Below are 25,707 nucleotides of genomic sequence, written 5' to 3'. Positions count from 1 at the left end.
GTCTGAAATAAGTATTAGTCTGTCCAGTCATAAGAAGTTATTCAGAGTAGGAATAATCTAAAAGGTATAAATATTTATGTTTTTCCCCCCTGTCTTCCGGGTGATCTGAGCTTTGTGTAGACATAGATATTTGAAATTACAGCAACTCTGACCTGATCATGCCAAGACCCTCTGTAGTATTAGACCTGTAAGTGAGTGGTCTGGCATTTAATATTTATAGTCAATAAATATTCATTGAGAATCTACTGTTGTGTAAAGTACATGCTTCCAAAAGCAAGACCTTCGGTGCAGGAGATCGCCGTACATATGTAATACACGAGATATGGGATGTAAGAGATTATCACAAACACCATTGATTTGACTTAGACAGGCCTGTGCCATGTAGATAAACATATTCAGCCTGTCTTAAATGTCGGAACAGAAATGGCTTCTAGGTTTTTCAAGGATTATAAAGCCAATGTTTAACGCCAGAATGTATATCTTTAGCAAGAAATTCTCAGAAGCATTTGGACTGTTTTCTATTTTTTTTCCTGTATCTCATTTTCAAAATATATTGGTAATATATCAGTTGTTATTGTTAAGCCGATGTCACTCTGTTGTGACAATACGGGAAAAATCAGGAATGTTGAACAGAAACACTTACTGGAGGTGCCAGAAACTTATAAAGACACGAGCCCCTCAGGGCCAGGAACGTCGGCGAGTACATGCGGTCCTGAAGGGGGTCTTGTTCCCGTGTTTCGCACCAGCCCATGTAGACAATCTGCAAGGAAACGGAACATGATTACCTGTCAAAAAAGCCTCATTTCAGGTGGCTTATGTGGGTTTTTTTGTATCTTTTGTGGTATTTTAATTTTCTCATAAAAGTATCAGTTTAATCGATGCAAAAAGTATATTAACTAGATTGACCTTCAATAAATGAGTGTGAACCACTCATAAGATTTTATAATGTTTCCATCAATGTTGATCGAGAAACAAACATGTTACCTTCACGGAACCAACTATTAACGTTGATAGCTGATTTCTCAAGAGAAAGAATGAAAGCCAGAATATCATGGAACATAAACTTCAAGGTATAAAATGATAACAACAACCAGCCTATAATTATTAATTTTAAATTAATAATAATAATTTAAAATTATTATTGTTTTCATGATTTACTAGGGCTAATCCAAATCTAGGATAATGTTATGTATCTATATTTATATTGATGGATTAAGTCTGAAAGTCGCAGCAACTGGGCACTGCTTTCTTTCAACTGACAAATATATTCGGAGAAGAGAAATATTTTGACTTATAGTACATCACTAGTCTAACTTTGTGTTTGCTTTCCGTGGGGAAAAACCCCCAGCAAAACACCTTCCCATTTTCACGTTAAGTCGCCCTCAACCTGAGAAATAGTACAGGGAGGTTAATGCAGTGAAACGTTGTGTTACCATTAGCTCAGAATCACATATAAAATTATTCGGAAGCAGCTTGTACATATGTATTGAGCTGTTTGTTGCCTCAGCAACAATTAGGTTGAGATTCTTTTGCTTTAGAAAGGGTGAATGTCTTATTTGATGGTGACAATTAATATATTACATTCGGCCCTGAGTATCTAAGGTTTCTGCACTGACAGACTCAACCAATTGCGGGTTGTAAACACAGCACACACTCCGCGGCTGTTTGAATTTGCAAATCGGAGCCCGCGGATATGGGAGAGGGGTTTGTGGCGCTTGAGCATCTGCAGGTTTTGGTTTTGGAAACGGTCCTCTGCAGGTACCAAGGGGCAGCTGTATAGTCTGGATAATAAAAATAGCAGTTAGACAGGAAGAAGCAAAAATGTTAAATACACATGTTGCACTGGCCCCTGTTTGCAACATAAAGACAACTTTGTGGATGTTAACGAGTATCAACACTAGACCCAGTAGACACGGGCCACTCTATCTTGCTGTCATATTGGAGAGAAACAGTTGCTTTTTTCCTTCTTCCTTCAAAAGCAGATTTAATCCTCAAAGAAACACAATACTCAGTGGATTATTCAAACCATTTGCTAAGATCTTTTATGACGAATATATGGAACACACTAGGTAATGAAATGGAAAAAAAACATAGAAATGCTATTTTTAAACTTTGGAAACATTTTTCCTGCTTTAAAATGTGATTGAAAGTTTTTCCTTGCTTTCATTTCTTTTTAAATTTAGTTATTCCATTACTGTCTAGGTTTGCACACTGGTCCTTAATTTTCTTCCCTTTAGCTATTTTTAACTTTATTTGAAGGAGTTCATTCACAAGTCTTTGAATGAAATTAAGAAAACAATCTCATTCACAATAACAACAAGAGGATAAAACACTTAGGAATAAACTTAACCAAAGAGGTGAAAGACTTGTACACTGAAAATTATAAAGCATTAACGGGAATGAAAGATACAGATAAATAGAAAGACATCTGTGTTTACGAACTGGAAGAATTAGTAATTTAAGATATCCATAATATGCAAAGTGACCTACCAATGCAATGCAATCCCTATCAAAATCCATACGGCTTTCTTTACGGAAGTAGGAAGATGGTCCTAAAATCCACAGGGCACCTCAAAAGACCCTGGATAGCCACAGCAATACAGAGTAAGAACAACCTAGAGGCAGCGCATGTGCTGATTTTAAAATGCATTACAAAATAGCAATAATCAAAGGAGTAAGATACTGGCCTAAACGCAGATGTAGACCAATGGAACAGAGTAGAAAATACAGAAATAAACCCACGCATACGTATATGGTCCACAGATCTTTGACAAAGGTGCCAAGAACACACAACGGGGGACGGATAGTCTCTTCAGTAAATGGTGTTGGGAAAACTTAATATCCACCTGCAGAAGAATGAAACTGGACCTTTGTCCTACACAGTCTAAAAAATCAGTTCAAAATGAATTAGATGCTTAAACGTAAGACCTGAAACCATCACAGTTTTAAACCATTATGCATTTCTGACAGCTGGTGAGGCTTTGATCCTTCACTTCTCATATAAACTCAACCCAGCGTGTATACCTGTGCCCCGAGGCACATGGCAAGGATGGTCCTTGTAACATTATTCTGAGTCCCAGCCATGTACAAATGGCTTAAAATAAACCATGTACCCTCCGATACATTCTGTAGATGAATATAGTAACAAATTGTGATATCATAAAGGAACAGTATACAGCAAGGAAAATGAGTACGTTATAGTTTCATGGAACAACGGAAGTGAACCTCACAGAACACAGTGTGGAATAAAAGAAGGAGATATACAATCATATATATATATATACACACACGTATATATACAACCTATATCAAATATATATATATATGATTTGATTAAGATAAACTATAGTTGTGTTTTGGAATGCATTCTTGGTTGTAATAAGAAGTCCTTCAGTAAAGAAGACAAATGCTCAGGATAGTGGTTATTCTAGAAGCCTGCCAGCCAGTTGTGCACGGGGAAGGATACAGAGGGGGAGACAGAATCGAGGCTGGAACAACCCAACTTTTCTTGACCCAGATTGTGGTCACACAGGGGTTTGGCTTTTGAATCATCAAGCTGTACACCTATGTTTTACGAACTTTCTATACATGTATTATATTTTATAAAATCCCATTTTTAAAATACACTGTGTATTATTAATAATGGTTTGATAACAAACTCATCTTAAAAATAAGAGAGTTTTGTGAGTTTTATAGGAAGAAAGCCTTCCAACGAATGACAGGGTTAAATCGCCCTGTCATTCTGGGGCCGTTGCAATGATAGAAAATTTTAGTTATGAATTCTATCCACTTAATCATTATATTATTTCTCAATTAACTCACTCTTTCATTTCAATTGAATTTGATAAAACTTACAGTTTCTCTGTGTTTATGACTTCTCTGCATTGGAAAGAGGAAAAAAGAGATTGAAGAGGTGTACATAATCATGACAAGGAAATATTTGAGCTTCCTAAGACTGTGAAATTTGAGTTTGCTGTCTCTTCCCACCTCTATAATTTGCTGGAAGCTGAAATATTAAGAATGATATACTGATATTTTTCAAGAATTATCTTTAAATGCAATTTTATTAGTTTGAGCTGAGTGTAGCTTGGAGGAATGAGCTGAGGACGCGCCTAATAAAAATGGGATTATTGGACCCGTAAGGGCCGTTTCTTCGTGCTTGTTCTCCAGGCCAAAGATCGACCTAATCACTTCCTATGCCAAGGAAAAGGGTTGTTCTCAGTTCTGCAGAAAGACCAGAAGGCACTTGCTGTTTCTCATCATTACCTCGACTCCTGTGAAATGCTTATATGGTTGAGGAGACAAAATGCATTTTCAGGAAATTCATTCTACACTTGTCACAGCAAATAATAACTCTAAAGAAAAACGGTACCGCTTAATCTTATTTTAAAACAGGAAACAAATGAGCAACATAGGCATAAGGATATCTCACGTAGAATATTCTAGAAACAAGTAGAATTAAAAGAAAATCATACCCTGTACCTATGAGGTGACAAGCGGACTGCCAGCCATGTGTCGCACACTTTTCTGAAAAATATTTCGAAGACTTGCCTATTTTTTCAGCTTTATTGAGGTTTAAAATGACAAATAAAAATGTAAAATAAGGACCAGGGCAAGGCAAACGAGGCACTCTCTTTGAATGCACCCAAAACACTCAGTAACCAAGATAAGCAATGTTTTAAAAATTCACACTCTGCAAAGTGTCACCAGCAAAGCCCATCAACAATTCCCAGGAAATAAAAATAGAATCTGGGTAATAAAATAATGGTGTTATAACTTAGAGACCCATTGACGGGCCAGCTTTCTCCATCTCGCAGCCGGTATTGGGCCCAGGGTGTACTACATAGGAAGATTAAATGTTTTCGGGTTGCGGATGACACCCAGAAAACTTCCAGTTCTGCAGAATGCACCCTCATGGCCTACCCCCAAACGAAAGGGGCACTGGAAGGGAGAATCCCTCCCAGTCCCCGCAGGGGGATGGAAACGGCAGGTCCTGGCCACCACCCTCCAAGGCACATGGTTTGAACAGATGTTGAATTATGGGGCCCAGGGGCTCCTAAGCGGGTGCTCTGATTGACCCTCAAGGAGCCCTGGTTGACACTGCACGAAGTGGGGACGCCTGCAGAGTTCCTAGTCAACACCGATGCCACTTACTCAGCAATGAACCCGAGACCAGCCACACCCAGTCACAAGAGCTGTAAACTAATGGGGTATCAGGGGAGGCCCGAGAATGAGCATTCACAGAGTCGTTAGAATACAAGTTGAACAAACATACCCTTACCCAGTCCTTCCTATACGTTCCCCAAAGCCCTATACCCCTGCTAGGAAGGGATATAAGAAATGTAAACTATTAAAGTGATTTAATATACACATCTATTGTGAAAGAATGCCTCCCATCTAGTTAATCAACATATCCATCAACTCACATATTTACTTATATATATATATGTATATATATACACACACACACACAGACACACACACACACATATATATATATGTTTGGTGATGACACTTAAGTTCTAATCTCTCAGCAGATTTTAAATATACAATACTGTTATCAACCACAGTCACCATGTATACATTAGGTCCTCAGATCTTGTTTATCTTATACATGAAATTTTGCACCCTTATACCAATCTCTCCCCGTTTCCTTCACCCCACCAGCTGTTGGAAATCATTTTCTACCTTATATTTCTATGAGCTTGACTTTATTTTTTTCAATTCCATATATAAGTGTTACAGTGCATCATTTATCTTTCTCTTTTAGCATAATGCCCTCAAGCTTCATCCATGGCAGGATTTCCTTCATTTTCATGGCTAAATAATATTCCATATATATGTGTGTACATATGTATATGTGTGTGTGTATATATATATATATATATATATAAACTCACATCTCCTTTATCCGTTCATCTATTAACAGTCTGTTTCAATATCTTGGCTATTGTAAATAACACCACAATGATATGGGAGGGCAGATATCTCTTCAAGATCCTGTTTTCGTTTCCTTTGAAAATATACCCAGCTGTGGCATTGCTGGATCACATGGTAGCTCTATTTAGAGTTCTATTGAGGAGTCTCCATACTGTCTACCACAGTGGCTGCACCCGTTCACATTCCCACCAACAGACAGTGTAGGAGGGTTCCCTGTTCTCCACACCCCCATCGATACTTACCTCCTCATCTTTCGATTTTAGCCATTGTAACAAGAGTGAGCTGATACCTCACTGCGGGTTTTGATTTGCATAAACGTTTTTAAGCCACGTGTGAAAACACACCCAATACAGGAAGCCTGTGCTGCACAGCAACATTTTATTCTTTAAATTTTGAGCATTTTATTGTACATTATTTTTTCTTGTTTTAAATAGACTTTTTTAGAGCGCTTTTAGGTTCACGGCATCACTGAGTGGACAGGACACAGAGGCTTTTGCTGCAGACCTCCTGCCCGGACACCTACAGCCTGTGCGCCTCCGCCCACTATTAGCTTCCCCCCACTGGGCGACACATTTGTTACAACTGCTGATCCTACACAGACACACATTATCGCCCAAAGTCCATGGTTTACATTAAGGTTTGCTCTTGGTGTGGTACATTCTCTAGGTTTTAACAAATGTGTAGGGACGTGTATCTACCACTATGGTGCCATAATTTCACTGCCCTAAAACCCTTGTGTCCAGCCAATTCATCCCTCCCTACTCAGCCCCTAGAAACCAAGCTTTTTGCTCTCTCCATAATTTTGCTTTTTCCAGAATGGCATATAGTTAGAATCAAACGGTATGTAGCTTTTTCAGATTGACTTCCTTCACTTAGTGATACACGTCTAAGTTTCATCCTTGTCTTTCAGGCTGGATGGCTAATTTCATTTTATCGCTGAATAGCCTCCCACTGTCTGGATGTACCACAGGTTACTCTCCTTTCACCCACAGACCACCAACTTGCTGGCTTTCAGGTTTGGGCCATCGTGATAAAAGTGCTGTACACAGCAATGTACAGCTTTTTATGCGGACATAGGTGGACACAGGACATAGCCTTGACGCTATGTGGCCTCCAGGCCGCCCTCCTCCTGGGGGCGAGGCCGGCCGCCCTCTCGCAGGGCAACAGCCAGGCCCCCCGGCACTTCTCCCCGGGGAGACCCCTCTCCCTGCCCTTGCTGCTAGCATCAGGCGCCTGCCCTCTGAGGAACGTCCCAGCAGGTGATTTCATGTTTGTGGAGGCTCTTACAAAACGTTTGCTGTGTTAATGTTCCTTTAGGAGAAATTTACAAAAATGAATTTCAAGGAGAGCTTTAAATGGAAAAAAAAAAAGTTGCAAAATGAGCTAAATGTCCCCTGAGTGGTCAGGCAAAAGCGGAAAGAAGTCCTGCTCACCGTGGGGAAGGGCCTCGGCTTGATCGCGAGTTTGCAGGTGAACTTCTGTCACGTTTAGATCGGCTGCAAACACCCGGCTCCTCTCCTGCCTGCAGCCGCTTCCCTGAAAACCTCTGCTGAGCCAGCGATTCTGGAGCAGCGCCGGGCGCCTCGCCCGGGGACCACGGCTGGCGCTCGGATTTGTCACTGCAAATCGCTGGCTATAGGGGCTTCTTGCAAGACATGGACATTTAGCAGCTTGGGGGTCTGCCAGGGTGCTTTGGAGAGAAGCGATCAGGCTTCTCAGGCGAAAGGGAGCCCAGTGCCAGCGCAGGAAGCGGGTCGAGGCAGGGGCTCGGGCGCACGGACGGGGCTGAGGCGTGCTTTCTGACGACCTGTCGGTGTCACCGAACCACGCTGCTCTCCTTAGGCCGGCTTTTCTCTGACAACTATAACATAAATCTGGGCCACCGTGATTCACAATTAAAGAGGAAAACTCTCTCTCTCTCTCTCTCTCTCTCTCTCTCTCTCTATATATATATATATATATACACATATACATACACACATATATGTGTATACGTTCACAATTCAAGAGAACATATATACATGTATGAACACATATATACTGTTTTCCATATGTACTTGTGAATTATATATATACATACTTGCCAAGAGATATAGCAAATATAAAGGCATGCAAAGCTTCTGTGTATAAAGGTAACATTTTCAGCTGATTGTAGCCTGTGCCTTTTTCCTTTCCCCACTCCAAAATTGCAGTAATTCGTTCAAGCCTCTGTCATAAACATCTGGGAAACAGCAGTGAACTGAACACACAATGCGGTAGTACAACTTAGATTGCACTTTGGAGGACTGAGAACTAAAATAGGAAAAAGTAAAACTTTTGTTACGTTCTAGAGCAAAGGACTGCGAGGGAAATGAGGTAAATGAGTCAGGGAAGGGAAGACGCGAAGGGGCTGGCATTTCCCACAAGGTGACCGACCACAGGGTCTCCCAGAGGGGACATTTGAGGACAGGTGTGGAGGAGCAGAGAATCCGCCAGAGGGCAGCGCGTGGAGACCACCAAGGCACCGCGGGAATGCAGGCGCCTGCAGGACCACCCGGGGGGCTGAGAGGCCAGGCAGCTGGAGAAGGTGGTCTGGAGAGAAGAGCTGATGATGAGATGAGATTGACCATGACCTCAGAGGCGCCCCCTGCGGGCCCCGGGGGGCCCTGGCTTTCCTGAAGGACTCGCGGTGGAGATATTTTGGACGGTGGAGCTGAACGGACACTGCGTGCGTGTGTGCGTGTGTGCGCGCACGCGTGTGGACAGAGATGCAGGAGCGTTAGGTGACAACTCAGTGGGAACGAGCTCGATGCCTGTGTCTCCGCCTTGAGTAAGACGAAGAGTCGGGGAAGCAATGAGGCGCCACTTGTAGGAACTACAGGATCCAACGATCCTGCACAGGAGACGCAGGGAGCAAAGGAGGTGAGGAGAATGCAGATTCAAAGTTGCAGGCAGAAGAGGTGTGCAGGTGACCTTGACTGGCCTCTGTGAACCCCTCCATGTTCAGAGTGAGAGGCTGACAGAGGGCGCAAAAGCCTGGGGCGCACACAGCACAAAGAGGACACCTCTCCGCGGGGGCGCCTCCCTGCCCGAGTCTAAATACAGTCCTCCTACGGCTGCAGGTTTCACGACACAGCTTAATTAATCCATGTTTTTAAATTAAATGTCAATACTTGCTTTTGTATTGCCGAATCAACGTCTCAAGCACTTTGCCAAATCTCATTTTGGTGGTGAGATTAAAATGGGCTCAAACCCACAGTGACAGCACCCAGGACGTGTCACGATTGCAGCCACGGAAACAGGAGGACACGGCATGAAAAGGGAAATCCCGTATGTCACTTAACAAACACCTTTGCGGATAAATCAATATCTATGGAGAAAGGAAACGCTCATCAGAATGGTTGGTTGAAAAGGTTAAAAGTCTTAAGGCATCATCGTAACCTAAAAGGTCTGTTAATAGTTACAGGTTATAAATATTCAGGCCTGGGGGTTTCATTGATACTTTATTTCAATATAAGTATTTCTTTAAATATGCACTACTGTGGCAGAGATGTAGTGGAATTTTGCTGTCAAAAATATGCATGCAAATAGGACATCGTAGGTAGGATTGTAGAGGATTCTGTAGGGATCAACGAAACGTGTTTTAGTAGACTAAGCTGCTGTGTATTTGAAATTAATATGGAAGCAATAAAATCAAATCACGTTTCTTGCAAATCCATTTTAATTTCATTGCTATACTGACATTGCAATTTTTTTCTACTACATAATTTCAGAGGAAAAAACCCAGTAAGTTCCACATATACAAGAAGTTTATGAAGGGAATCAAATTACTAACAGTTTAGCGAGCTTATAGTGAGGCTTGGCCTAATTTCGTATTCTGATTAACACCAGTTACTACAGGACCATTGTGAAAATAAACAAGCCACTGAAATATAGAAATCGTTTTTTCTGAAAAGCATTTTTGTCACTACCAGATATTTCATAACAGAACAATTAGTTTCTCCTTCTGCAGAACTTTCAACTTGTATTTCCATTCAGTGTATGTTTAGTTTCTACGTTTGCACAAATAATACATTCTCCTTAATACCAGGCTGTAGTTAAGTTCTTACTCAATTGAAATGATGTTATAAAAACTCCAAGAACTGAACAAATAAAAACCAAACAAGAGCAAGAAGCATTTTTCAGCTTTTCGAGCATAATCGCAATCTTTTTTCTCTCTAACTTCAGTTAATCAAATCAATCATGAATACAGATCTGGACAGAGGTAATCTACACATAGAGTCAATGTGTATGACTTTGTAGAAACCTGATGCTATTTCATCGGTGCAGGAAAACTGCTGTTATAGCAAACCCCATCCTAAACTCTGATTCTAATTATGAAATAAATTCTCAGAGATGTCAAACTGTCTAAAGCAGAAAACTTGAGAGAGGTTTCTTCTGTTGGAAAGAAAGTCTGCTGAGATGAACTACGGTTACTTCCTCTTCTGGAATGGAGGGGTGTGTCCAAGAACCTCAAGGAGATTCTCAAGAAGAGCCCAGCACCTGAAGAGTAACTGCTTTCCTTCATCCTCTATGCAGGTAAGGAGTTTTCTACTAAGACAGCAGAGGAGGGACATTTTCCTGCTCCTCCTGCTTCCACTGGAGTACCCAATGTTTTATAAAAAGATTTTGGAACTTCACTCCTCGCTTTTTCACTCAAAAATCCTAGCAGAAGGCAGATGGGAAAAACCCACATTGCTACATGATACCTTTGGATCTACATGTATTTATAAATAATTACATATTTGGTACTTTATACTGGCGCTTCATCTTCAGATACCAACACCTGCATTAGTTTCCTGTTGCAGGAATGTAAAAATTTCTGCAAACTTGGGGGCTTGACACAGCACAAACTTGTTTTATTACGGTTCTGTTGGTCAGAAGTCTACAACCGCCCTCACAGAGCTGAAATCAAGATGTCAGCAGGCTGCATTCCCATTTCTTCACATCTTAGTAGAAAATGATTCCTTCCCTTGTCCATCTGTCCAGCCACACACAGTTCTTTTTACCTTGGAAGCTGTCCTACCTACCTTGACCTCCGTAGATGCAAAGCCCCAGCACACACACGCCACAGACAACTTGACTCTATACTCTCCTCTTTGACAATCGCCTACCTGCTTCACCCCACTAAGACCTTGCTTCTCATACGTAACTTCTGAATGCTTAGCTCAGCCTCTGTGTTTACGTTTTAGCCCAGTTCTCACTGACAACTGCCCTCTTCCCCAGCTCTGGTGTCTCAGTAGCGCCTGTCTGACTCCGATGGGCTTTGCAGTCCTCCTGCCTGGGACTCAGCTCGGGAGGACAGCCGCCACCCACCTCATTTGGCGCCTGCAAGTGAACACAAACAACATCAACCTCCGTTTGCTGTAAAACCACGATTTCTTTTTGAATACGACAGTCTTCTTCATACTTTTAGCTTTGGGTTTGTATATGTTCTACTGGTATTACAATATTTGGCCCTGAGTTATTCACGATAGGAAGAGCACCCCAAATATATTTGTCTTAAGCTAATAAAAGATAATAAAGTATAAGACATGATATTTATCATTTTATAACATATTCCCCCATTTCCCGAGCCTACATCTACTTTTTGCAGCTAGAAGGTACCTCTAAATATAATCTGATGGACAGTTTTGTATTTTGAGCTGTTTTGTTCTTCAGGTGAAAAATACTGTAATGAAAAATACTGCAAAAATACACAACTAAACGGTGCAGTATTTCTGTTTGAAGTGAGCTGGTTTCCAAGTATTTCTTAATGACGAATCATTTAACATATTAGCCACATCATCTGGGTTACACTCTAAGGCTTCAAAGGCACTAGAAACGAGTCCAGTAAAATACAGCGGACGGGAGCATTGGGTAAGTGCCTACACCATCAGAACTGGTAGGAAGGGAATTCTGGCAATAAAGCAGTTTCCTGCAGTGCGTGCACTATGGAGCATACGGTCAATCCAGTAAATCCCAAATGGGATGAATGATTCTCTTACGGGAACATTCCTGCTGTGCTTTTCTGCAGCACTAATCACTTAAATCTTCTTTCACGTATCAGGGGAAAAGGATTATACAGTTTGGTTAATTAAATCACCCTTCAGGAAGTGATGAAGGAAGCAAAATATAGCAGTTGTTCTATCCACGTATATTTAAAAACAAAAACATTTGCACCTACTGGGCTTGTCTTTACGTATCCTTTGCTAACTTCCCCCTTGAACATGTAAACTTTTTGGTTACGGGATTCAGAGTCACTCATTGTTATCATAATTTGATGCCGTCTACAGAATGTTAAAAACTGTTCCAAAATATGGGAACACTTCTACTTGGGCCACCATACAAAGTGTGTTCCCGTTAAATTACATTCATCATATAGTGGGCAGCACGATGGATGATTATGAAGAAAATGACATTGAAGAAAATGTATGAACTTGCAAAGTATCTGTGTCCACTCACTTTCCTACAAGGAAATAAAACTCTCTGGATTTCTCAGTGTTCCTGTGAAAAAGCCCCAGCTCCTGAGACAAGGAAATGTCTACAGAAAAAGACAAGAATGTTAGAATGCTTGTCTTTGCTTTTACTAGAAACATTTTCCTTTTCATATACCTTGAGCATTAGAACCGGAGCCATTTTTCTAGTTACTTGTTCTCATCTGAACTGAAAGGATAATAAAACTTGCTTTATCTCCCTGAGAGGCCGAGTGGTTACGGCCAGACAGTTGCCGGCTTAAGGCCCCGGGTGCCAGGGACACTGGGTGGCTCTCTCCCTGGACACATTCTTTTCAAAGAGAAGGAGGCCCAGAGCTTGGAGACTGAGTCATGTAATTCCGACTGGGTTTATCTGGCCCTTGGAGTGACATTTACATTCTAAAAGGTTAGGTGGAGACCGAGGGCACCTTCCATCCTTCCTCAGAAGGACAGGCTGTCTCTGTCTCCGTTCCGCAGCCGGGGGCAGTGGTTTCATGGCCCTGTGTAAGCAGAGAAGCACCTTCTCCCCCATCTGTCTTCCGGGGCGGCGTAGCTGCCACCAGGGCGTTCTCGTCGCATCCCCTGCCGTCTGGGTGCGGGCTCACTGACACTGATGTTCCTCTGGCCGAAGAGCTGGTTGTGAGAATCAATGAAGAACAGTTTCCCATGACCCAAGTGCCTCATGCTTCTACAATATTAATATATATGTAAAGTACATAACCTCGTACGCAGAGCAGCATCTCAGACTTTTTGCCATTCTTGACAAAGCTGGTATATTTACTATGTGCCGGACAAAAAGCTGAGCTATTTACACCTATTAAATCACATCATGCTTTAAAACAACTGGTTTACAGATAAGGCAACTGGAAGACAGGGCTTAGGGCAACCACCAAGGACACTCACCCAGTAGGAAGTGTGGAGATAAGAAGTTTGGTTGCAGAACCCCAAACCCTTGCTTAGATACCATGTGGCCCTTACTATCACACACGGTAACGGCCAGGATTTGGAAGCTCAAGGCTGACAGCTTCTGTCTTCTGGTCTCCTCTTGAAACCTTAAACTAAGTTAACTCCACCTTTCTCTCCCTTTCAATGAGATTTAACCTTTGATATTCTTTCTCTATCCCCCAAAGATACAGATATAGACATAAATTAAGATTTTAAGCCTCATCTTATATTTTATAGTCTTGCATATATTTATATATCTGCAACTATGTAAATAATCTAAACCTTTCACAAATTCCTACTTGGCTTTTATCATTTCTGATTTCTCACCTACAACAAGCCTAAGGGAAACTGAATCTTGAAAATAATTACTAAATTATTCAGATATTAGAGAAAATCAGCTGATTTACCAATTGAAAAAGCAATCAGCTACTTCCCATGCTTGGGCCCTGGACTGGGTGGTGAGGTCACATGGAATAATAATATCAGAAGAGCTCTGATAGTTGTTTCCTTTGACACGGCAGCTAAGTCCATCAGACGGTATAGCTCCCTGGCATTTTGGGGGTGATGAAATGTGCCCATTACAGTGTAGCATGCTAAATAAAAAGCAGAGACGATAAGGAATCTGCAGTTCCTATGAGCACAGGTGATGGCCAATCAACACGGCTCTGAAGGGAAAAATGAAGTGCTCGGTGTGGCTCTTACAAAGAGGGGAGAGCAGACCAGTGCTGAGATGAGTCTTCTGTGAGCAGGGAATTCGTGTCTGATTTTAAGCCTTCAGTCATTCTCTCATCATACAGAGATGATGCATAGCGTTGATGACACAGTTAAATAACTTCCCATCATGAGAGGCACACAGGGTTATATTAGCAAACATGGTACACACACACACACACACACACACACACACACACACACACAGAATTCTGAAATGTTTTCCTTTCCCTAACCAGAACGGTGCATTAACTCTCTGGGTATGGTCAGTAAGGATGTGTTGTGTTACCACTGTTTCAGGAAAGTTTCTGTATGTCTGCTAGAGCTGTTTCCTCTGCTACAGGCTGGACCAGGAAAAATTTACTTCATTTAAAGGAACTCCCATAGTATCTCTTTAAACTTAATAAAAGATAAGGGAGATGATGAACAGACACTCTCATTTCAAGATAAAGAATATGTAATTTGATTGCAATCAAAATTTAAATTGTGATGAAAATTTGCATGAATTAAAGAAATTTAAAAAAACCATCTTCCCTGTATAACAAGAAAAGTAGGTAAATCTGAAGACCACAGGGAAGATAGTAAAGCAAGAGAGAGAAAGAAACAGCTGGTTTATCTCAGAAGAGAAGTGGAAAAGATATTACTTCATGTAAATGAAGATGGAATTGAAACATACCGTCAAAAATAGACATTGCTGACAACTCAGCTAGGAGTGGAGATCAAGGACTGAGAAAATGGGAGAGATAAAGTAGAAATGGATGAAGAACATAAAAGATTCAATAGAAAATGGCAAGTATGGAGAAGAAGTAAAGGATGCTCAATACGGACACCATTAGGGACCCTGAATAAGAGAAGAACAAGCAAGAGGAAAAAAATATAAAGATATATTTAAAGAAAAGTTTGCGAAGTCTACAATTATTTGAATCTACCAGTTAAATAGACACACTGTGTTCCAGGAATAATTGCACTGGAAGAGTCCATCCTGAGGCCTAAGTTAATAAGCTACTAAACTTCAAAGAAAACGAGAGGATCTTTCAGTCCACTTGGCCAGGTCAATGAAGAAGCCTCCTTAGGGAAAAAAAAAAAAAAATCAATTTAGCCTCAGTCACCTCAACTGAAAAATTTAACCCAAGAAGACAGTGGAGTAGTGCTCTGATAGAAAAAAAAAAATGTGAACTTTCTGCCACTACCAACATGCTATTCAAGAATAAAGGGCGCAGTTTAAAAATTCTGAACATGTACAAACAAATGGAAAAATTATTCCCCAGAGAGTTTCCTATAGAAAATACAAGAAGGTAACTTTCTCCCTGCCAGAGAAATGAGATGAATAGAAAAAACAAACATAGATGGTGCTGGGTAGTAGAAACCATACAGTCTGTAGAAAAGCAGACTAAAATTGAATTGGCAGTTATTGTTACAAAAGAGGATTTCAATGTTGAAAATGAAAAAAATGAAATGAAAATGAATAAGAACAGTTGGCAGTGGTCAGGGAAAGGGGACCACCAGTAGCGTAATTATGCTAATTTCATCATCTGCTATGACCAGTTATCAAAACATGTCATTTAGTGCTAAAAATCAAGTAATTATGAAATAAATATACTAAAAATATAAATTAATTTACTGAAGAAGGGTCATGAAGTAAAGAAAAAGTAAGACATATGTATGCATTCTCTTATTTTTCAAATTAGGGATTATATAGCTCATATCTAGTGAAAGGGAGAATGATTGTAAATTAGAGGATTATAGTAAGGTAGACCTTTCTCAGCTAAAAGTAGGAACATGCAGGGAGTATTAAATAATACAGTTTATTTATTAAAACCAATAAAAATATGACTGTAGAATTAAATCTCACATCTCTTATTTTAATTACTATAAATGAAGTAAATGTATCTATTAAAAGAAGATGTCTGCCATATTAGTTCACTAAGCAAAACAACTATGTAATATGTACAAAAAATATGTAAAAAAGTGATTTAGGAAAGTTGTTAATAAAAAGATGAGCAAAGGCAGACATGCCAGCCAGAAGGAATAAAATATCAGAAATGAAATATAAAATACCTACTTATATCAGAAAAAAGTGGAAAAAGGGAAAAAAGCATCACGTGAGGCTAAGACAGGCACTTCAGAATAAAAAAATGTGTAATCTATCACAAATAACAAATAAGAAAACATCAATATCAATAATGGGAAATAACGGGAACAATGAGAAGAAATAAACTGACTCTTTGATTTACATTTTCTTTCCATGGCAGATCGAGTGGATAAAACCCAAGTAACAACATAGGAGATTGTGTTCTTTCTTCCGCTCCAGGAACATGTTTTACTAGATTTCTGTTGTGTAATCTTCACCTGCGTTGCTGCTTGTCATCTACTTCGACATGCAGTCAATAACAGCCCATACTAATACTCTCAGCATACTTGTGAAATACTTTGACAAATTGACACAGAATATATAGTAAAAGGAGGTTGCTGTGCAAAGGAAATCCGACATACAGATTTCTTGCGAGTGTGGGAATGCTCAGATGTATCTCTAAGAAGTTCCTGAATCTAGAAGAATAACCTGGAAAAGCGTGTGCTCTCACACAGGCAAGCCTGGGTTTGAATTCTGGTATCAGAAGAGACATTGAACAATGAGGTGACGTTCTGAAACTGAGTACCGGCTAAAGGGAGTGTTTGGACTCCACTGCCACAGGGGCACTTGGGAGAAGGAAGATATGAGGCGTCTGTTTTCTAAAAGAAGATTTAAAAAATAACTAATACCCATGTACTCCTATCCCCATCCTAGTTATAAGAATCATATCTAAACATATCAGAACACCCTGGTCACTTTAAACAATTTTATGGCTAATCTGGATGAAAGCAGAAAAAATTCTAATCAAAATGCAGTGGCAAAAAGTTGGGAATATCAGCTAATACACTGGAGTGGAGAAGCAGATACAAGTACTTTTTGTCAGAGTGAAACAAACCGATGGAATTTAAGACAATTAAATGTGAAAGTATTCACTTACTCTTAAAATGTTCACTACATGAGTAAGAGTGGGGTAATCTATGATGGCAAATAGTTTCGAAAAAAATAAGTAGTTGCCTGAAACATTAATATAAGTAGATGATTTGAGGAAGTGTCAGAAGTGTTGACTTTTTTCTCCACCATATTCATTAAATGTAATGCTTACAACAAGGGGAGTAACAGACCTCTTTCGATCTACGTGGTCTGCTATATTTGAAACAATGAATGCCTAGTAATTTAGATGGATTCACATTTCTGGGGTCTAGTACTTAGTCATGTCAGTAACTGCAATTCTGCTCAAAATCCTTTACCTCCATGACGTTGGGGTCCCCCCCCATCTGCAAGGTGGGGTCATAGAACTTACCACTTACATGTGATGTGGGATTAAATAGGATAAGTTAAGAGCTTATGAATAGACCATGGTTATTGTCATTATCCTGGAATCATAGTTTAATAGGGAAATGGATCAATTAAAGTATGCTCGGAAAAGTTCGACAAAAATGTTGAAGATTCTGGAAAACAAATGGCAAATTAAACAGCTAAAGAAACTGAGTATGTTTAGGTCATAGAAGAAAAGACCTAGAGGAAGAAATATGTCTTTGATTATATGAAAGTCTCCACATGGAAGAGAGAGAAACCTTTGTGTCCTCCAGAGGACACCATGGTGTCATTGAGTAGATACTGCCTGGAACATGACTTCCTGTCATTTTAAGGAAACTTTTAAATAATGCACTTTGTGACTAGAAAGGGCTAACTTACAAATAAAGGGAGTTAGGTGTGAAATAAGTCTCATTAGCTAGAAATAGAGGATCAGGTTACACAACACGGAAGGTCTTCCTCGGGACTAGAATCCGATAGCTCAATAAAGTGGTATCAATACTGCTTCGGACGACTTAAGCTCAAAACTGTTAAACTTTCTAAGAGTAGTACTACCAGTGATAACTGGCCTTCACCTCATTCTCTCAGAGAGTTTTGAGTATCACATTCCCTCTCCCAGACTTAAAATCACCTCCAGGGCCATTTTGCTCATCCCAGAGACGCTGACCAGTTGATACGTAGCCAGAATGACCCTGAGAAGAAACAGAAATTCTTGATACGTGAGCAGATGAAACATTCCCTTAGAGCTGCAAAACAGAGTTACCAAGGCTACTTGCTATTATCGGCGAAGATAAGTGGTTTCCTGCCAGAGGTGAGGAACTCAATCATCACACAAAAGGAGAGAAAATACATCGATTCTAGCGTGAGACACTGAAATTCAAATGGCAACAGCTTCCACGCTAACGTGGCTGCAGGGAGATACTTTTATAACAAATGCTGAGGACAGTTTGGTGAGATGTAACCGTATATATATATATATATATATATATATATATATATATATACACTTATAACCAAGAACATCATCGCTGACTCAGTATTTCTACTGTTAGCAATTTTCTAAGGAATCAGAAATTCATATGAACAAGCATACACATGGCTATTTATTAAATCAATATTTGGGGGGGTGAAATAGAAAAATTAATTTATATTAATAGAAGATTGCACCTACATACTTTGATAGAACCACTGAAAGTGAGATTTTGAAAGAATATAAGAAAAGCTCACAATAAGGCAATTGACCATGATTTTTAAAGTTATGAGAAAAATAAAATCTCAAGTAAATATTACATAATGTATGATAGGTACACAAAATGCATATTAATTTTTTAAACATGATAAGATCTGTATGTTGAGATTATGAGACCCATATTTCTTCTTTCTCTTTTGAAGTATTTTTCAATTTCTCACAGTGAAAACATTTATTTTTAAATAATTACATAAAAAAATATTTTAAGTCTTTCTTTTCATAAAGAGAGAAAAATTGTGAAAAGCCGGTATATATTTTTATGTTAATCTGATGTGAAGAATGGCAGTTTGTGAAAACTCTGCGAGTGTCTGTGTGGAGCAGACAGGGGCAAATCCAGGACACGCACAAAGGAAACTGCATTTCTTGATTATTATATTGAATATTTTCTTTTATATTCTGTAACTTCATGCTTATGAGATACTCAGATGTTTTAATACAATTAAATTATATCTAAAGAGGAAATAAGTTATTGTAAGCCTAAAATAACTGTAATTTAATTTTGATTAACGTTCAGATAGGATTCGATGCTACGAGTTTGAGGGTTCGAAAGCATTTTGGGGGACGCCAAGCGTTGGATTCACAAATAACTGCATTTAAGCAACGAGAAGCAAGTGAATACTTACATATAAGTTATCAAACATTTTGACTTAAGTTTGTACTTATTCTCTATTAGTTCTATTTACTACTAACGACAAAAACCTTGAAATGTTTGATTTAACAATTCTAAGGATTGTTGAATTGTAAACCTTGGATTATAAATGTTGTTATAGGAAACTATATTTTCGGGGATTTAAGAGATATTGTAGGAACAGTATGTGTTTATTTAAAGCAGTATGTGAAGCTTGCCATTTATTGTCGTGTTAGAACGAACTCGCCGACTATAACCTCACTGTCTTATTTTATGGCACCAAAGAGACGTAAATTACGATGACAGGTTATGAAATGTATCCTCTAACAAATATTAAAATTTAGACTTTTTTCAATTCCAGTGAAAACAGCCTAACTTTACATTTTAAAGAGCGCACTAAATCACAAATAAGCAGAAGGAATAACAAAGTTTCGAGCAGAGACAAACAAAATAGAGCAGAGAAAAACAATAGAGAAAACAAACAAAGCCTACAGTTGGTTCTTCCAGAAAGATCGACATAATTGACAAGTATGTGCTATAGTGATGAAGAAAAAAGAGAGAAGATTCAAATAAGTTAATCAGAAATGAAACGGGGCTGTTACTACCAATTTGACAGAAATAAGAAGTGTTATAACAGAGTACCATAAATGATTGTAGGTGGGTACATTGGATAACATAGGTTAAATGGGATAATCCCTAGAAACACACAAACTGCCAACACTGGATCGTGAAGAAACAGAAAATCTGAAGAGACCTGTAAACAGTAAGGAGACTGAATCAGGAATCAAAACCTCCCCAAAGAGACAAGGTCAAGACAAGATGGCTTCACTGGTGAATTCTACACAACATTTAAACAACACGAGCAGCAAATCTCTCTCAAATTCTTCCAAACAATTGCAGAGGAGGGAACACCTCCATTCTATGACGACAGCATTACTCTGATATGAAAGCCGGATAAAGAACCGATAAAAACAAGGAAACTAAATACTGATTCTTTGATGAATTACAGGTTTAAAAATCCTCAACAAGCTACTAGCAAACGGAATTCAGCATCGCATCAGACCTACCTGTTAGGCTGCTTCCTGCTACCTCCGTGAAAACCCTAGTGATTTTTTTCTACCTTTTCACTCACATATTTAACACTTGATATCTAATTAAAATTCTGTACATTAAATCCTTTCTGTTCAAATAACTGGAGTGGCTTCTGCCTCTTGATTGAACGCTGAGTGATGCTTTCTTTAAAGGCTTTGCTGTTATTCAGAGTGAATGGACGCTATTGGCGAGTTCTTGTGAAATGAGGATTTTTCTCATCTCTCTGCCCCCAGTGAGTGATCTGACATACATCAGGAACCACTTTTCAAGTCCCTATAAAAGGTTTAGCAGAAAAGCTTCTCCACATGGAAACCCAAAGAGGCTTTAACTGAACTGCTTTAAATTGTCAAAAAAAAAAAAAGCTAACAAGGGCTTTTTTCTGTTTCCCTTCTTCCAGCCACAGCTGGAGCTGCTCCAGAGCCCCTTCCTTCTAATCTATTATCATAGAATATTTAATATTTATTAACTCCTAAATATACTACATCACTTTATCTAGAGGAAAACTTCTCCACAACATCTCTTTTTATCTTTAAACATTACATTACCATAATTCTTTAAACTTTTTATTAAGTACTAATTTTTTGTTATATTTTGCGTATGCTTTGAAACATGCACTACATTTATTGTTTTGCTCGTGGAACAAAATATACCATTATACAGAGTGTAAGAAATACAAATCATTTTCATTAAAAAAAACCTTAGTTTCTGTCATTACAACAAATCCATATTAAGCATATCCATTTTAGTTATTCTCCTAAATTTGCCTGTTGTTTAAACTGTGATTAAAATTAACTCATGCCTCAGTAGGTAGGATCATGTAATTAAAATGCATATTTCCATATAGGTCACTGCTCACTGCATAGTGAAAAATAACTACACATGTTGTCACGACATTCTACTATATGTCAATTTGTTAGAATATACTTGGAGGCTGGCTTGACAAACTAATTCTCCCTCTAGATTTATAACTCATTTTTGAGGATGAAATCAAAGTTAATGGACCAGAAAAGTTTCCACATTTGGTGAAAATAAATTTTCTTGATTCCTTGCTATGTAAATGGCGTGAGTCTCCTTCTATGAGAATTGTGGGCATTCTAATCGAGAAAGGATGAATCTCCTTCAAATTCAATAATATCAAGTGCTGCTTTTCTGTAGTATTTCAGAAATATATTGGCATTTTTCCAAAATATAATTAAGACAAAATTTACTTAAAACTGTGAGAATTGCTGTCACAAAAAATCATCTAGATTTTCTTATTTTTGTGTAATAAGTTATATGTAATACGTGATTATTTTTGTCTTATTTAAAAAATTATTTCTAGAACTTAAAAAAAATTTTTAAATTTTATTTTTGGCTGTATTGGGTCTTCGTTGCTGTGCGCGGGCTTTCTCTAGTTGCGGTGAGCATGGGCTACTCTTGGTTGCGGTGTGCGGGCTTCTCATTGCGGTGGCTTCCCTTGTTGTGGAGCACAGGCTCTAGGCGCGTGGGCTTCAGTAGTTGCAGCACGCGGGCTCAGTAGTTGTGGCTCGCAGGCTCTAGAGCACAGGCTCAGTAGTTGTGGTGCACGGGCTTAGTTGCTCTGTGGCACGTGGGATCTTCCCAGACCAGGGCTCAAACCCGTGTCCCCTGCATTGGCAGGCGGATTCTTAACCACTGTGCCACCAGGGAAGTCCTTCAATTTTTTAATGTTAATAAATAATATCTACTTTTATGTTAATAAATAATATCTATACAAATGTTCATTAAAAATAAGTCAAACATACAGAATATGTAAAATAAAACATGAAAACTGGATCTTCACTCTCCTCTAGATCTTCACCCTTCTCTGGAGACATTCGGGGGTAACCATCTTGTAGAAATCATCCTAAACCTTTAAAAGAAATGTTTGCACATAGGCCTATAAAAGGCCCAACAGATGGATTCATTGTGTGGGTGAATGTTTTATTTTTGAACCTTAATTTCTGCACATGTAGACCTATTTGAGTATAGTGGTATTATAATCTACAGAGTGACTGTAACAAATTTATGTAATCATTTCTATATCGGTGGGACAATTGTCTTGTCTTTATCTTTCTATTACATGTAAATTTTTTTCTGCTAACATCCTTTAAAAAAGAAGAACTGTTGAGCCCAATGAAACGTGCAATTTAAATTTTGGTACTTAATATAAAACTGCCCTCCAAAAATTTTGTAACCATTCATACTCTCACCAAGAGTATTCTATGAGAATGTCTGAAGATTTAAATGTATTAAAGGTTTTTATAAACATTAATACATTACTTAAATCTAATTGATGATATAGCTGTGCTTCACAAAGTATCTGTATTCACCAATTGAATGCAAGAGCTCAGGGAAGATATTCTTTTCTTTTGTTGCAAGAGACTCCGTCCGTCTGTTCTAAATCTCAAAATCAAGGCAACATAAACTCAGGACATCGTGAGCCGTCCACACTGTCCTGCAGTTCTGCCCTCACCACAACAGGCTTAGCTTCAGCCAAGCCTTTCTTAGGCTTCCATACTCAGAAAGCACGCATTTGAATCACGTTACACTAACACTTTGAGAGTGGCCTAAGACTTTGCAATGGTTCTCTCATTACCACCAAACACCCACCCTAGACTCATCTTGCACTGGAATTTTGATGCAGACATTGCTCCTATTTCCCCAGTTTTTAAACAGGCCCCTTCCCTGTATTAAATGCTTAGGAGCAGCCTCGGAAGCCTTAGCGATCTTGCCAGTGTTTTCTTCCTCTGCACTAGGCTTTCTGACATCACGTTGACTGTTGTTCTAACCTCTCCAGAAAGTGAGTTCTGAGCCTACATCACTTGCATTTATGAGCTGCGTCTGATCAAGTTACCTGCATCTCCGTGTGCAACTGAGACCCTCACGGGGGCCTGGAGTCACTGACCGTGACTCACTGCTCTGATGCCCTGGGAGCTCTGCCCTCCTCAACGCCCTTCTAGAGAAGGTTAGGAGTCTTGGCTTCAGACTCAGTTAACACAGAGGATGAGTCATATTCACACAACGAGGCGCAGACAGCAGCTCTCATTCAACGTCACAGGCATCCTCACGGAAGGTGCCGTGGTCAGTGTCACCGTGTGTCCAACTTAGGTTGACCAGCTTCCAGCCCACTGTCTGCTTCCCAGTATCACACTAATGTCATGCTCCAACTTTTTCTAATATACATTCCAACACATCAAAGGATGTATGGAAAATGACAAAACAGAATAGCCGACTCTCTCCCCTGCATAATCGTCAAAATTTAATGCATTCTAAAGAGAAATCGTTCGAATAAAATCATACATTTATCAACACATGAGTGTATACTGTAGAGAATTAATATATTAGTCTGAATATTTATTAAATCTAAATTTAAACTAAATTTTTTTTTCCTGTGAGCTAAGAATTTGTAAAATATTCTTTACAGATCACTATGTTCAAAAGATCTTTTAGCTATTATCATGGAGAGAAAAGTTCTCAAAATCTCTTAAAAAGGACAAAGTTTAACATGGTGGCTTCAAAATATAATATTAAGCATTTATTTCCATTGTAAATGTCCATCATGCTCTCATTTGTGCTTCAGAATTTTAAGGGTAGCCCAACGGTAAAAAGAACATTTATTCTATACTGGTAATACAAAATACATTTAATATGGTGTGAAATGAAAGAAATACTACACTATAATCATTTACTTTTTTCCTCTGAAAATAAAATAAATCCCAACAAATTGATTATAATTCAACAGAGAAACCAGACAAATATGGTGCTTGCAGAGCATGCTCTGTGTCTACATTCTCCCCACTGGATCTAAATCCCATCCTTCTACATCACGTCCTGTGTCTGTGGACTTCCACGGGCTCCGTGAGCAAAGTCCCTCACCCTCTTGCTTCCCTCTGGAGTCCTTCTACGAGAGAAACTAGCAGGAGAAAAGAGGGGAGGGAGACAGAGAGGTGAGGGTCCAACCCTGTCCCTGCAGAGGCTGCTAAGGGTTCGCTAGGATACTGCCTCACGGGATAACACATCTTCCGTCAGGCATCCTCATCTGTACGAACACCCTAATGATTTTTATCACAGCCCCTTCCCTTGCCTCTCCTGTGACAGACACAGATAAACCTTTTCCGTTTCTTAAAAACAGCCTTATGTTTTTGTAAGTAATTCCTTAACTTTAACATCCTCAAATTCGCAGTTTGATTTTTTTGCTTTCTCATAGATTAATAGAAATTATCAAATTTGAAAAACAGAAAATTGTTTTAAAAGACTGAAGAAAATGAAAACAATTTATAGACCTGCGAAGCGGTGTGAAGCGTATCAGCACATGTGTGATGACAGTCCCAGGAGGAGGGCAGTGAGAGAAAGGGGGCGATAAGATTATTCAAGGACGTAATAGTCAAAAACTTTAAAAACTCCAGGGAGAACATTGACTTAGAAATCCAAGATAGTCAACACCGTCCGGGTAGAATAAACACAAAGGGGTACATACCTGGGCACGTCATAAGTCAAACTTCTGAAAGACGGAGACAAGAGAAAATACTGAAAGCAGTGAAACTTTCATCACATAAAGGAAAACTTCAATATGTTTAAGAGCTAACTTTATATTAAAAACTGGATGTCAGTAGACTGTGGAATGACATCTTCAAAGTATTGAAAGGTACAAACAAAAAAGGTCAACCAACATTTCCTTATCCAACAGAACTATTTTTCAGAAGTAAAGGCAAAACAAAGACTTTCCCAGGTAAAGAACTGGGATAATTCATAGCTAGCAGACCTTCCCTACGTGAAATATTAAAGGAAGTCCTACAGTATGAAAGAAAATGGGGACAGAGAGAGACGGGACCCATAGGAAAAACTAAAGAGCACTGGAAAGAGTAAGTATGTTGCTAATTATAAGTCTTTCTTCTGTCAATAATTAAAAATAAACACGGAACTGTTTAAAGCAATAATTGTATCACTGTATTTTTGAATTTAAGATATACGTGATACATATGACAATAATAATACAACGTAAAGCATTTGAGATGGATCTGTTTTAAAATGCAGCAAAGTTTCCATATAATATCAATATTAGGCCAGTATAAAGTTGAAGTGAATTATGATAATTTAAAGATGCACAATTCAATCTCAAGACCAAATTCTAAAAAAACAATCGAAACATATAGTTAAAAATCAACATTGGAATTAAAATTCTACATTAAAAATATGCTTAACATAAATAAGGAACTACAAAGAAATAGAGAAGATAAAAAGACATGAAACAGCTAAAAAACAAATAGCAATAAATCAATGATTT

At 38.9% G+C, this 25,707-nt stretch overlaps 1 protein-coding gene across 7 annotated transcripts in view; it reads right to left on the bottom strand.

Annotated features, from left to right (window-relative positions):
- SNTG1 (syntrophin gamma 1) overlaps window positions 1–25,707 on the bottom strand; it is a 316,811-nt gene that overhangs the window by 43,578 nt on the left and 247,526 nt on the right. For all 7 annotated transcript variants that reach the window (XM_067017514.1, XM_067017517.1, XM_067017513.1 and 4 more), the window contains one exon: window positions 644–760. In XM_067017514.1, coding sequence (XP_066873615.1) covers window positions 644–760 — 117 coding nt within the window. The remainder of the gene's footprint in view (window positions 1–643; window positions 761–25,707) is intronic.

Source organism: Kogia breviceps, chromosome 17 (assembly GCF_026419965.1).
Source record: "Kogia breviceps isolate mKogBre1 chromosome 17, mKogBre1 haplotype 1, whole genome shotgun sequence".
Taxonomy (NCBI): domain Eukaryota; kingdom Metazoa; phylum Chordata; class Mammalia; order Artiodactyla; family Physeteridae; genus Kogia; species Kogia breviceps.
This window is presented reverse-complemented; position numbering and strand designations above follow the sequence as displayed.